Here is a 15,329-nt window from a genome sequence, read left to right on the forward strand (position 1 = left end):
TTTTGAATTTTAACTTTGTTTTGTAATGGCGCAGCATAATCTTGTTTTTGCAGCATAAAAAATCAAATCAAATCAAATGGGCATTACTTCTTTAATCAGTGATTCCATTATTTTTCTTGAAACAGAAGTTAAATTAAAAGGTCTATAATTATTCGTGTCACCCTTACAAAGTGTGATACAATAATTAAGCATAATTGTGAATAGATTCACATATCTCAAGTCCATGGGGACCTCTCCTAAATCAAAGAAAGATGCTCTCATAATTATGGCTAAGGGTTTGCTTACTTCCATTGCTGCCTCCCTTAATAAAATTGGATAGATCCCTAGCTTCTTTTTAGAGTTTGATAAACTTTTGGTGTACACTTCCTTAAAGTATTCCTCATGTGTGAATGTAGATGCAAAATACTCATTCGGTTTGTTGCTTGAGCAAGATCATCGATAGTCAAGTCTGTTAAAGGGAAATCTTCTCTGAGGAAGTCTTCTCTCAGCAAGTTATAGAGTTGGATTTCAGGAAAGCTTTTGATAATGTTGCACATAAAAGACTGCTATACAAACTGGAGCAATGAGGTATTAAGGGCAAGTTGCTGCTATGGATAAAGATATGGCTGGGTGGGAGAAAAGACAGAGAGTGGTAACCAATGGACATTGCTCTTCATAGACTAATGTTATTAGTGCATTCCCCCAGGGTTCAGTGTTAGGCCGATTTGTTGTTTTATATATTTATCAATGATATTGATGAAGGCATATCAGGTTTAATGTCCAAGTTTGAAGATGATACAGAGGTTGGCAGGTTGGTTAATGATAGTAATGACAGTATGGTAATGTAACAAGATCTAGAAAAATTTGGTAGATGGGTTGAGAAATGGCAACTGAAAACAGTGAAAGGCTTTGTAGTGATATTACTGCCATTAAACCATTTCTGCATATTCAAAAGGTAATTCAATTGATTTGGATTCTGAACAAGTTTACAGTGCTGGTGTGAGTTGCTTATTTTGAAGAGTTTTACAGAACAGTTTTAATTCATGAAAACAAAGAATCTGCACTAGGTTAAAGTGAACAGAGAGTAAGTGGCATTTGTGCCTTCTGCAAATTGCACTGGAAGCCACAAATTACAGAAAATTTATTGAAGATAGGAAAATTATAGAAACAACAGGCTTTCAAAAACTGCCACAAGAAAACACGAGTAAACAGAGAACAGTTAGCCAAATGGCCTCGCACTGAATCTGTTCCATCTATAAAAAGATGTCCATACAAAAATGCAAGCAAAAACTCAGCTTTTTCTTGTAATGCACCAAGCCATACAGATGTAAGTGAATTTCAAAGTGATAATGGCAATGTTATAACAACGTTTCTTCAACCTAACTGCACACTACTATTATGGCCAACAGACCAAAATATGATTCAGGAATCAAATTATAGTATTGTAAAAAATCTTGTTAATATAGTAGTGAAAACTGAGGACATTAGCATTAGTAAAGGCACATGATGCAAGAAAGCAAACTTATATAGCATCAGCCAAAAAAAAAAAACTTCCACTTCACCCCTCCGTTCGTTCAAAATACCTGTCCAGCTAAGCTTTAAATTTATTTAGGCTATCAACTTCCACAAGGGATGGAAGTCTGTTCCACCAACCAACTACCCACTGGCTAAAGGCAAATTTCCGCACATCTATCCTACATCTGTCTTTCCTCAATTTGAATTTATGCCCTCTCAGGTGATTATTCTGAGCAAGAGCAGGTGATTATTCTGAGCAACAGGAAGGATCCCAACAGCATTGAGCATGCTCAAACCATTCAAGGCTTTATACACTTCAATCAGATTACCTCGCTGGTGCCTAGTCTCCAGACACTGTAATTTGCAAAACTTAAGTCTTTCTTTGTAAGAGCAACCCTTTGTTCCATTCACTAATCTTGTTGCCCTTCTCTGTACTCAGTCCAGCAGCTCTACATCCTTCTTGAAATAACGCCTCCAGACCTGTATACATTACTCAAGGTGTGGCCTGACCATTACAAGGGAATAATCACCTCCTTATCCCTGCTAGAAAAATTCCTGTATATCATTGACAAGACACCATGAGCTATTCTTGCAGCCCGTCTGCACTGCTCAGAGAACTTCATATCTGCCTGCACAATTACCCCCAGGTCCTTTTCATTCTCTACCACTATCAGTGTAGTACCATAGAGTTGATACGTTGCTCTGGGGTTGCTGTTTCCCATATGTAGTACTTTACATTTGTCAACGTTAAACTTCATTTGCCACCTCTCAGCCCTCCAGATCCTGTTGCAGCAGCATAGCGTCAGTAGCATCCTTAACAACCCCGCCAACCTTTGTATCGTCTGCAAACTTGGACATTAAGCTTGATATACCATCATCAATATTATTTATAAATACAGAAAACAATAATGGACCCAACACTGAACCCTGAGGGACTCCACTAATAACATTAGTCCACGATGAGCAGTGTCCATTGATTACCACTCTCTGTCTTCTCCTCCTCAGCCACCCCTTTACACATAGCAGCAATTTGCCTCCAATGCCACACTGCTCTAATTTGTGCAGCAGTCTTCCATGTGCAACAGGATTAAAAGCCTTTCTAAGATTCAAGTATATAATATCAAAGTTATTCCCTGCAGCCAGTTCTTTTGTGACTGCATCATAGTATCCAATCAAATAGGTCAGGCAAGACAACCCCATAACAAAACCATGCTGTGTCCGAGCTATAACTGAAGTCTTGTCAAAATGATCCTGCAGTGTTTCTTTAACCAGTACCTCCATTAATTTTCCTGGAACAGAAGTTAAACTCACAGGTCTATAATTACTTGTGTCAGCCTTTGATCCTCCTTTGTGAATTGGGGTCACATCTCCAGTCTGTGGGTACCTCCCCTGAGTCCAAGGAAGCTCTCATAATTATGGCTAAGGGTTTGCTTACTTCCTTTGCCGCCTCCTTTAATATAACTGGATAGATTCCATCCACCCCAGGTGCCTTTCTTGTGTTTATCTTCAACAATTTCTCCTCCACTTTAGTCTCAGTTATAACAAGATTATCTAGCTTACTGCCAGAGTTGAATACACCTCTGGAATTCCCCTCGCTGAATATCTCCTCATGTGTGAATGTTGATGCAAAATATTCATTTAGTTTGTTAGCTACCTGAGCAGGATCATCAACAGTTGACCCATCAATATCAAGTGGACCAATCTGATTCATCCCCTTCGTCCTAGAGTTTACATAAGTAAAGAACTCTTTGCTGTTTCTCTTTGCATCCCTTGCCAAAAATTTCTCGTAATCTGCCTTCGCCTGCCTAACCTCCTTTGTAACTTGGTTACAGATCAACTTATATCTATTATAGGCTTCTGTGTCACGTGTTAATTTATATGTATCCCATGCATTTATATGTATCCCATGCATACTTCTCTGCCATGTCTCATTAGTTCATCTGACATCCATTTAGGCCTAAACCTTGAACAATATTTCTTAGTTGGTATGTAAAGCCTAGTAGCTTCCAAGATAAGTTCTTTGAATGCTTCCCATTTGGAATTTCCTGTTGGTCACATCGTCAGTTGGTTCGACTGTATAGAATTTAAATACTGTCTCAGACCATCGTAGTCGCCTTTATGAAAGTAGTAACCCTCCCCTTTACCCCTGATGGTAGTTACCTCTTTGAGTAAATTCCACTTCAGCACACTGTGATCACTGCCACCTAGTGGTTCCTTTATCTGCAGATTCTTAATGCATGAAGAATCACTACTGATAATCAAATCAAGAGTATTACTCCCTCTAGTTGCCTTCCGAACATGCTAATGTAGAAAACAATCATCCAATAAATCCGCAAAAGCCTTGCTAGTGTGTGAGTGACCAACCCACAAATTCCAGTCAATATCTGGGAAATTAAAATCCCCCATTATAAGGCTCTCTGATTTACTGGCCCACTCTCTTTCCCTGAACAGTTTCTTATTATACTCATCAGAGTCATTAGGCCTATAGCACACTCCTACTCTCAATTTTGATCTCCCAATTTTTATGTCACACCAAACTGCCTCGACACTGCACTGTCCAGCGATGTCTACTGGCTTCACTTCCTTGGATTTTGTGTTTCTTAACTAATAGCATAATCCCTCCTCCCTTCCTATCCTGTCTATCCTTTCTCTACACACTATACTCCCCAAATTCCAGTTCTGCTTTCCTTATATCTGTGTGACACCACATCTCTGATATCCCAACAATATCTGCCTTTGATGGTTTGAGCAATACCTCAAATTCATCAAATTTATTTACCAAACTCCTAGCACTGGTGTACACGCAAATATACATGCACCTGTTCCTATTCTTAGCTACCCTTACACAACCCATGTGTTTACTTGTACTGCAATGACTCCCAGCAGTCTCTGAAATATCCTGCATCTTGTTTTCCAGGCTTCTGCTCATTCCAATAGAAGCAGTGCAAGAATCACTTTCATCTCTGCCAGTGGCTACTGTTAATCTATTAGTCCTTGTACCCCCCAAGCTAGCAGTTTTCCGACCCACCTAACACTGCTTCGATAGCATCAGGAAATATTCTTGCACCCTTTCTATTTAAGTGTATCCCATCCCTGTAGAAGCAGTGTCTCCTGTTAACAAGTACAGACTAGGCTGAAAAACATTCTACCCCTTGAGCCTTGCACAATCTTTCCAGGGCCGAATTGATCGACAAGGCTCTCATCATATACTCTATCCTATCGTGTTTGGGCAGAATTGCAGACACTTTCAAATTCAACCCTAATTCATGGCTTTTTTTCAACAGTGACCTGTACTTGTTAAGTAATTCTGCCAGTCTCCTACTCTTAATATCATTAATGCCAACGTGTACAACTATATCACCTTTTGTGCCCTTAAAAGAAGATATACACTCTACAATGTCATCAACCTTTGCCCCTGGCAGACATACCCTGGTCCTGTTTCACCTATCCTTTTTACAAACATGTTCCCTGTTTCCCTGACAATAGAGTCACCAACAACTACTAGTCCTTACTGCAATAATTAAAGACAAACACCAGCCAAGGAATTAAAAATTTTTACTAAAAAAATAAAATATAATTAAATACTGTGATACACTATCGGAAGACTAAAATATTACAATAAATTACGATAAAATAAACAACGATAAAAACATTAAAAATATAGTTAAAAATACTGAAGCAATAAAATTATCTAAAATAAACTGGATTAAAAGCAATAAAACCTGAAGCTTTAGGAGACTGCTGTCTCCTTCTTCAACAGTAGTTTAGACAGCAGTGTCCGAAAGCTTCAGGTTTTATCGCTTTTAATCCAGTTTATTTTAGATAATTTTATTGCTTTGGTATTTTTAACGTTTTTATCGTAGTTTATTTTATCGTAATTTATTGTAATATTTTAGTCTTCCGATAGTGTATCGCAGTATTTCATTATATTTTATTTCTGTATATTTTATTTTTATAGTAAAAATTAATTCCTTGGCTGGTGTTTGTCTTTAATTATTGCAGTTTTGGTTTGGCTTGGATTTTATTGGTGCATTAGCAACTAAGGCTATAATGCGCCAAGACCACAATTATTGCAGTATGGAATTTCCCAGAACCATAGGCCTGTTTGAAGAAACAACTACTAGTTCCTGTGGGACCAGTGGATTCTGCCTTGGGGGTTGCCGCTGTGTTGCGTGATGACCAAGTGCAAGCTCTGGTGTTGATGTTGGCAGCTGAGAGCTTGATGGGCCCAACAATTTAGATCCTTCGAGGGCATCCACCCACCCTGTCTTTCAAGCTCTCATATAGGCCCATATCAACGCTGAGTTGTTGCCTGATTTCTTTACACTCCTTGCATCGCACACACACAAAGACATCCCCAATGGCAATATCATGTCCCATACCCGATTGCTCCACAAACATCATGCAAGCAGTGAATTTTAAAAGGCTGTGATTCAGAGGGCAACTGCCCCCCTCAGTTCTCTGAGCCACAGCACTCCCATTAGCTTGAGACTTTTGCTTTGCTGCTTTGGTCTGAGTCATGATTTCGATTTAATTTAAATAAAATTTCAATACAAAATTATAACCCTAAACTTGTATCCCAACACAGTTATAACGCTATATATATATTTTTCAGTATCAAGTATTATCCACAAGTTCTGTTTATATAACTTCTGTATCAAGTTATGTATTAATTAATTATGTTACGTTTGTAATCTAGTCGTTATATGTATTTAGTTAAAAGTACAATTTAATTGACAACGAAGTTTAACAAAATTAATGGATTTTACTGATTAATTGAAATGAAGAGCAGATTTTTAAAATTTATTTATGTTCTTTCTAGAAACAGAAATGAAGAGCAGATTTTGAAAATTTATTTATGTTCTTTCTAGAAACAGAAATGAAGAGCAGATTTTGAAAATTTATTTATGTTCTTTACATGATTGAAGAGGAAACACATTTCACCATAATAACGTAAAATTCTACAGGATTCCAACTATCAGTAAAAAATGTCATAGTCTTCACAATCTAAAATTAATGGGTGAAGCAGCCAGTGCAGATACAGAAGCTGCTTCTTTGTACCCAAAAACTTTAAAGGATGTTATTGCAATTGACGGCTATCTAGCAAGTCAAGTGTTTAATGCTGATGAGACTAGCTTATTTTGGAAGTGTATGCCAAGCCAAACTTTCATTTCAAAAGAAGAGACCACCCCATGCAATGAGAGAGGGTGACTAAGCGTAAACCACTTCTAATTTTTACGTCAGAATTTCTAATTTTGACATTCCTTTAAAAGCACGAGGACGTGCTTTTAAAGGAATGTCAAAAAGCTCTTTACCAGTTCATAGGAAATCAAGGAAAAAAGCCTGGATGACAGCTAAAATCTTCGAGGATTGGTTTTTAAATTGTTTTTGCGTCCAAACAAAAAGATATTGCCTGAAGAACATAGCATTCAGAATCTTGCTCATTCTTGACAATGTGCCCAGTCATCCTGCACTTTGATCTGCACCCAAATGTGAACATTACCTTTCTTGCAGCAAATACAAATACGTTAATTCAGCTGATGGACAAGGGTGTTATAGTTTCCTTTAAACTTTATTACCTATGAAGATATTTTTTACAATTGTTAGAAGCTACTGAAGGAATAGGCAGTCTTTCAATGCAAGATTATTGGCAGAATTATAACATTCTTGATGCTATAAAAAATATTGAGTTTGTGTGGGGTGACATTAAGAGCTCAACAATGAATGCAGTGTGGAAAAAAAGCTGTGGCCACAAAGCTGCACTAAAGAAGCCATGGTCGAAATGCTGGAGGTAGTTGAGATTGTGAGAATTATCAAAATAATTAGCGGAGAGCGATTTGAAGAACTGGAACCAGCAGATATCGCAAAAGTCCTCGAATCAGTAGATGATATTTCTTCACAATGTGAAGAAGATAACAAAAATGATAAAAACAAAGAAGATGCATACAAAACTTTGACTGCGAAGAGACTAGCTAAGTTTTTAAGACTTGCAAATCAGCTTAGCCAATAAGCTCTGGATATGGATCCTAATTTGGAGAGGAGCTTAAATTTTTGCAGAACTTTATCATTAGCTTTAGGTCCTTATGAAGAAATTTATAGAGAAAAACTGCACGCTTCTAAGAAAAGAATTTTAACAATTGTTTTACGAAAAGTGACGGATACTGCTGCAAGTTTATTACAGGAAAACAGCGATGAATTTAGATTAAAAATCTAGAAGTACATATTAGAAAGATTAATTTTATGGACATGTTTGTAATTTTTTTCTTACTGAATGAAGTCAATTTTTTTTTCAATTTAATTTATTTTTTGAGTATAGGTACAGAACCCTCATTATGTCATATAAACTGTTCCACATTGTGTGGATTTGGACTGTGTGGTGTTTTCCTGGAACGTAATCCCCCACACGAATCAAGGGATGACTGTATATTTTTCCTATAATTCTATATAACAAACTTAGATATGAATAAATGGAACACCTTTTATTCCTAAAGAAATGACAGAATGAGAATATGTTAAATATGCACAACAATAATTAAATATGAATAAATAAAAATTTACAAGCGTGTATATAATTATAGGAGAAATATAGTAGGTGTCTTTTTAAACCAGGCCTGTTTAATCCTTTTTATGTATTTATGTGGTCTTCATCTCAAAACATTTGGGGACCTCTGCTGTAAAGTAAACTCTTTCTCTAAAGTATTACCCAGGGTTTACTGAAATTCCCAAAGTTTCTCTAAAGTTAAAATCCAAATATTACAGTAATTCAAACAGTCTATCTCTTGCATTAATTTACTTATAATTAATTTATACTAATATATTTTATATATATATATATACACTGTATTATAATAATTTAATTTGTTTAACTTCTCATGTGATGCCTTTCTTAAGATTAAAAGGTTGTTGAGCTACTTCCAGGTGTTATTGAAGTGACCTTTTTTTACCTTTAATTTTAATATTAAATAAGTAATATGAACCTCTAATTAAGAGAGTAATTTCATACCATATATGGAAAAATAAATTAATCTGTGTCATATGATGTATACTACTAATAATTAATTTAAATCTAAATATGATTTCACTATATATGTCTTATTAGGATTGTTTTACTGTGGGAGGCATTTACCAGTTATCTCTGTAATTTTGAGAGGAAAACCAAAAATTTATATTTATTTATTTATCAAACACATAGAGACTGTAAAATTCCAAGAATGTGAAGAATAACATAACTGCTATGTCTACTTACATAGATTGAAGTAAAAGAATCTTATCCTTTAACAACCTTTGTCCTTTATTAAATTCTGCTAAAAGCTTTTGCTTTTCTTGATCATATGAATATGTGGCTTTCTTTAGTTCTCTAATCAGTCTTTCTTGCCAGTAGCTTTCTAGATTCCTACTTAGCAAATAAATACAGTAAATTATCACTGATATATGTCAATAATGAATAATCATATCTAAATAAAACAAATTACTATATAAATTATTTATTCTGCTTAAGAATAGAACATAAGCCATATATATATATATATATACAAGCTACCCCTCATATAACATGGTACTTCTACAACACTGTTTTGCTTTAACATGATAGATAAATTGTGGCAATCCTCACACAACATAGCACTTATACAACATGGTTTCACTCTAACATGGTTAGAGAATTGTCGCAAAATTCACATAACATGCCATTTTTGAGCTTTTGTGCAGGGGAAACCCTGCTATTATGTTGGATGTATGGATGTACACTGAGTGGACAGAAATCATGGAATACCTCTTGCCTGGATAAGGGCTGTCACATGGCGAGGCATTGAGTCCACTAGTTGACAAATACGTTCCACAAGTATTTCCATCCATGCTTGCTGCATCGCTGTCCATAATTCTGTCACATTCCTGGGTGGAGGATCCAAAACTCAAACAGACCTTTCCACAGGGTTCATGTCCAGTGAACGGAGAGACTATTCCATGGTGGTAAAATCTGTGGAATGCTCTTCAAAGCATGTTCTAGTCATCATGGCTCTGTGGTGAGGTGCATTGTCCTGCTGGAAGAGTCCATTGCCCTGTGGGTGCACAATGACCATGAAGGGATGCAGATGGTTTGCAAGGATGGATAAGTAACCTGTACCATTCAGAGATGCATCTAAATGTACCAGAGGTCCCAACATGTGCCAGTTGAACATGCCCAGACCATTAACAACTGTCCACCTGCCTGAACAGTTCCTTGTTGACATGATGGGTGCATAGTTTTGTGTGGTTTCTGCCAGATACGCACCCTCATGTCACCTCAAAATAACTGGAAACGGGACTCATCCCCGCACCAATCTCCAATCATCCAAGGTCCAGTGCTGATGTTCTTTCGCATAGTTGAGGCATAGAGTCCTGTGTCATGGTGTTAGCAATGGAAGCTGCTGGTGGGTCAGCAGCTCCCATAACCTATTGCAGCTAATGATCGCCTGACGGTCTTGGTGGAGATGTTTTTGGCGCCTCCCTCATTGAAGTCAACAGAGATTTATGCCACTGTTGCTCTCCAGTTAGCTGGAAAAAAAAATGTAACAGATGTTGACAGACAGGTACATCCAACACCTTTCTCCTCCCACAGCACTGTCCACGATCAGATGTTATTCCAGAAATGGCATATTTCCAATCGCTTGGAACATGGATAGTGCAATTTCTGTATCACCTCCACGATATAGTGATCCAAGCATTGGGCACCCACTATCATCCCTCTTTCAACGACGTTTAGCCATAATGACATCAAATTACCGTCTATGTGAATGCAGCATACCTATATACCTGCCAAGTGGTGGTTTTGTCTACTAGCGAGAGGGGTGACAGCGTCATGTTGCCAAGGAATAAAGTATCCCATGAATTCTGTCCTTTCATTGTAATTTTTCAATATTTCTAGTCTTTTTTTTTCTGAATCCCCACTGTTGATTTGATAGTTGTTATGCAAAAATAAATATTAAAAAAATGGGAAATCCCCATATTTTTTGTTGGGAAATCACCATGTTAGGTTCTGTGCAATTCAACTTGTGCTTGTTGAACTTGTGGAAAAAATCTAGATTTCAAAGTTTTATTAGTGTTGGATAACACGCCAGGCCACCCAAAAGATTTAAGTCATCCAAACATTGGATGACTTAAATCTTTTGGATGGCCATGGAGGCATGGAAACATTTTTTAATTGTGGACTGAATCAGAATCATGGCTTTATCACTCAAAGAAGTAAAATCATCAACATTAAATGCGTGTTGGAAAAATGTATGGCCAGAGTCAGTTCATTAGCATTTGCATTAGCAGAGGCATACGATGTAAGAAAGCAAGCTTATGCAGCATCGGCCAAAAAAAAAAAAAAAAAAAAAAAAAAAAAGCTCCAATTTCACCCCTCCGTTTGTTCCAAATACCTGTCCAGCTCAGCCTTAAATTTATTTAGGCTATCAACTTCCACAACAAAAGATGGAAGTCTGTTCCATCAATCAACTACCTGCTGGCTAAAGGCAAACTTCCACACATCTATCGTACAACTGTCTTTTCTCAATTTGAATTTATGCCCTCTCAGGTGATTATTCTGAGCAAGAGGAAGAATCCCATCAGCTAGATGATGCTCAAATCTAGATGATGCTCAAACCATTCAAGGCTTTATACACCTCAATCAGATCACCTCACAGATGATCTGATTGAGGACATAGGGTCGAACCAACAGAAAAAGGAATCGGTGTGCTAGTAGAACTTGCTAGGTAGGTAGAAGTGTAAGGTTTTGATCATATGACTACTAGAATTACTGATAGAAAAAGGGGCTGGCGAAGCAGATTTGGTGAAAATGGCATTGGAGGTAAACCAATCAATTCAGAGGATATGATATGACTACTAGAAGTACTGATAGAAAAAGAGGGTGGCAAAATATATTTTTCTATCAGTAATTCTAGTAGAAAAAGAGGCTGGCAAAGTATATTTTGTAGAAATGGCATTAATGAAATTCTGAAGTACCGAATTTTACACTAAAAAGCATACGGGGAAGGATTAACCTAGATGAGCAATTAGAATCTTATATTCTGAATGCAGATCCTTCGACTGAAAGGAGCACAAAGTTCAAAAGCTTCAAAAATGCTTAACTCCATACCATGAAAAATACAAAGATCTATCAAGCAAAAGCAAACAATGCCAGATTATTGATTTTTTTAAAGAGAGCAACAGATACACGAAATCTAGATGATGCAGAAGAAAGTTCACAAGGTGAATATATTCTGCAACAGAGAAAATGTTCTTGTTTGATTGTGCTTAGTAGTAGTAGTAATAGAAGCATGTGATGCTAGAAAGCAAGTGTATATGAGCTTATGCAGCCACATCAGCCAAAAAAAAAAATAATTTCACACAACCATTCCCTCTAAAAGCTTGTCCAGTTCCTCCTTGAATGTATTTAAGCTATCAACTTGCACAACAACAAATGGAAGTTTGTTCCAGCAATTAACCACCTGCTGGCTAAAGGCAAATTTCTGCACATCTATTCTACAACTGTCTATCCTCAGTTTGAATTTATGTCCCCTCAGGTTTGTAATCTGAGCAAGCAGAAGAATATCATCAGAATTCAGCATGCTCAACCCATTCAAGGCCTTATACACCTCAATCAGATCACCTCGCAGGTGCCAAATCTCCAGCCACTGCAGTTTGCAGAATTTAAATCTTTCTTGGTAAGAGGACTCGTTTCTTCCCCGCACCAATCTTGTTGCCCTTCTCTGTATACGCTCAAGCAACTCTATATCCTTCCTAAAATGAGGCCTCCAGCAGAGGCGGATTTAATGGCGGGCGCGCGCCCTGGGCCCCGACTTCTGAAGGGCCCACGCAAAACCCTAACATATTAGTTCAACTAATAGTTAAACTAATATGTTCAACTATTAGTTCAAAACTTTGTGATTATTATTATGCTATTATTAATTATATTATACATATATTATATTCAAATTTTATTGGAAATAAAACATTAATAGTACATAATATTTTTTACTTATTTAAAAAAAATGGTTAACATGTATTTTTATTTTCCCTGTTTCTCTCTCTTTTTTAACGGGCCCAATATTTTCTTCTGCGCCCAGGGCCTCAACCGACCTTAATCCGCTCCTGGCCTCCAGACCTGGATGCAGTACACAAGGCATGGCCTGACCATTGCCTTATACCAGTGGTTTTCAACCTTTTTTTAATAACAGCACCCCTAAGTAATTTATTTTATTTTGTGGCACTCCTACTCAATTTTCTGCCTGTTAGATTCGATTCTCTCTCTCTCTCTCTCTCTGTATATATCCGTATATATATATATATATATATATATATATATATATAGATATATAATATTAAAAAATATATATGTTATGATATTTATTACAATAATAAAATTAGAAAAATTACATTTCATAATACAATTTATATATATACAGTATATAATTTTATTCTTTATATAGAAGTACTAAGTAAATATCAATTATAGATCACCACAAAATTAAAAAGATACTATACACCTTTTTATAATGAATTAAACATATAAATTAAAAAATGATAAGTTTAAGTAACTAAAACCCAAATTATGTGGCACCCCTGGTAACTTAAACCCAAATTGTTGCTGCACCCTAAGGTGGCATGGCACCCCGGTTGAAAACCACTGCCTTATACAAAGGGATAATCACCTCCTTTTCCCTGCTAGCAAAATTCCTGTATATCATTGACAATACCCCATAACTGGCTCTGGAAGCCTGTCTGCATTGCTCAGAAAACTTCATATCTGACTGCACAATCACTCCAGGTCTTTTTCATTTTCTACCATCCTAAATGTAGCATCACACAGTTTGTACGTTCCTCTGGGGTTACTTCTACCCATATATGCAGTACTTTGCATTTGTCAATCTTAAACTTCAGTTGCCACTTCTCAGCACATCTGCCGTTGCAGTAGCACACTGCCATCACTATTATTAAAAACCCTGTCAACCTTTGTATCATCTGCAAACTTCGACACTAAGCCCGATATACCTTCATCAATATCATTTATAAATATACAAAACAACAGTGGGCCCAACTTCAAACCTTTGGGACTCCACTAATAACATTAGTCCATGAAGAGCAGCATCCATTGATTACCACTCTGTCTTCTGCCACTCAACCACCCTTTTATCCATTGTAGCAACTTACCCTTAATACCATACTGCTCCAATTTGTACCATAATCTTCCATGCATAACAGTGTCAAAAATGTTCCTGAAATCCAAGTATATGTTATCAAAATTATTTTTTGCATCTAGTTCCTTTGTGACCACATCATAGAATCCAATCAAATTTGTCAGATGAAGAGGAAGAAAATGAAATGAATGAAAATTAACTGACATATATGTATCACAGTTTGTTATTAGCATTAGCAAAGGCACATGATGCAAGGAAGCAAGCTTATATAGCATCAGCCAACAACAAAAAAAAAAAAAAAAAAAAAAAAACCCTTATTTCACTCATCCACTTGCTCCAAATGTTTGTCAAGTTCTGCCTTGAATCTATTTAACCTATCAACTTCTACAATGACAGACGGAGGTTTGTTCCAGCAATCAACCACCCGCTGGCTAAAGGCAAACTTCTGCACATCTATCCTACAACCGTCTTTCATCAATTTCAATTTATTCCCTCTCAGGCGATTATTCTGAGCAGGAGGAAGAATCCCATCAGCATTGAGCATGCTCAAACCATTCAAGGCTTTATATACCTCAGTCAGATCACCTGGCAGGTGCCTAGTCTACAGACACTGTAATTTGCAAAACTTAAGCGTTTCTTCGTATGAGCAACCCTTTGTTCCATTCACTAATCTTGTTGTCCTCTATACTCATTCCAACAGCTCTACATCCTTCTTAAAATGAGGTCTCCAGACCTGAATACAGTACTAAAGGTGTGGTCTGACCATTGCCTTATACAAGGGGATAATCACCTCCTTATCCCTGATAGAAAAATTTCTGTATTTCATTGACAAGACACCATGAGCTACTCTTTCAGACCATCTGTAGTGGTCAGAAAACTTCATATCTGCCTGCACAAGTATCCCCAGGTCCTTTTCATTCTCAACCACTGTCAGTGTGGTACCACAGAGTTGATATGTTACTGTGGGATTACTGCTTCCCATATGTAGTACTTTACATTTGTCAATCTTAAACTTCATTAGCCACCTCTCAGCCCATCTGCTGAAATTTTCTAGATTCTATTGCAGCAGTGTACTGTCATTAGTGTCATTAACAACCCTGCCAACCTTCGTATCATCTGCAAACTTGGACATTAAGCCTGATATACCATCATCAATATCATTTATAAATACAGAAAACAACAATGGACCCAACACTGAACCCTAAGGGACTCAGGGTTCAGGGTTTGTGGACTAATAATATTAGTCCACGAAGAGCAGTGTCCATTGATTACCACTCTGTCTTCTCCCACTCAACCATCCCTCTTTATCCATAGCAGCAATTTGCCTCCAATGCCACACTGCTCCAATTTGTGCAGCAGTCTTCCATGTGCAACAGTATAAAAGGCTTTTCTAAGATCCAAATACTTTGCATCCAGTTTGTTTGTGACTACATCATAGTATCCAATCAAATTAGTCATACAAGACTTCTCCTTAACAACCCATGCTGTGTCCGAACTATAACTGAAGTCTTGTCTAGATGATCCTGCAATGCTTCTTTAACCAGTGCATCCATTAATTTCCCTGGAACAGAAGTTAAATTAACAGGTCTGTAATTACCTGTGTAATTACAGATCTGTTAGTTTTACATCCTCCCTTTAATCCTCCTTTGTGGATTGGGGTCACATTTGCACATTTCCAGT

The 15,329-nt window shown here is 37.0% G+C and overlaps 1 protein-coding gene across 1 annotated transcript in view; it reads right to left on the reverse strand.

The window, feature by feature from the left end:
- Nucleotides 1-15,329, reverse strand: part of LOC150078320 (uncharacterized) — a 296,643-nt gene that overhangs the window by 36,493 nt on the left and 244,821 nt on the right. The window contains exon 13 of the mRNA XM_090384528.1: nucleotides 8,741-8,887. Within this exon, the coding sequence (XP_090240654.1) occupies nucleotides 8,741-8,887 (147 nt within the window). The remainder of the gene's footprint in view (nucleotides 1-8,740; nucleotides 8,888-15,329) is intronic.

Source organism: Mastigoproctus giganteus, chromosome 11, assembly GCF_048544385.1.
Source record: "Mastigoproctus giganteus isolate SK-2022 chromosome 11, ASM4854438v1, whole genome shotgun sequence".
Classification (NCBI taxonomy): Eukaryota; Metazoa; Arthropoda; class Arachnida; order Uropygi; family Thelyphonidae; genus Mastigoproctus; species Mastigoproctus giganteus.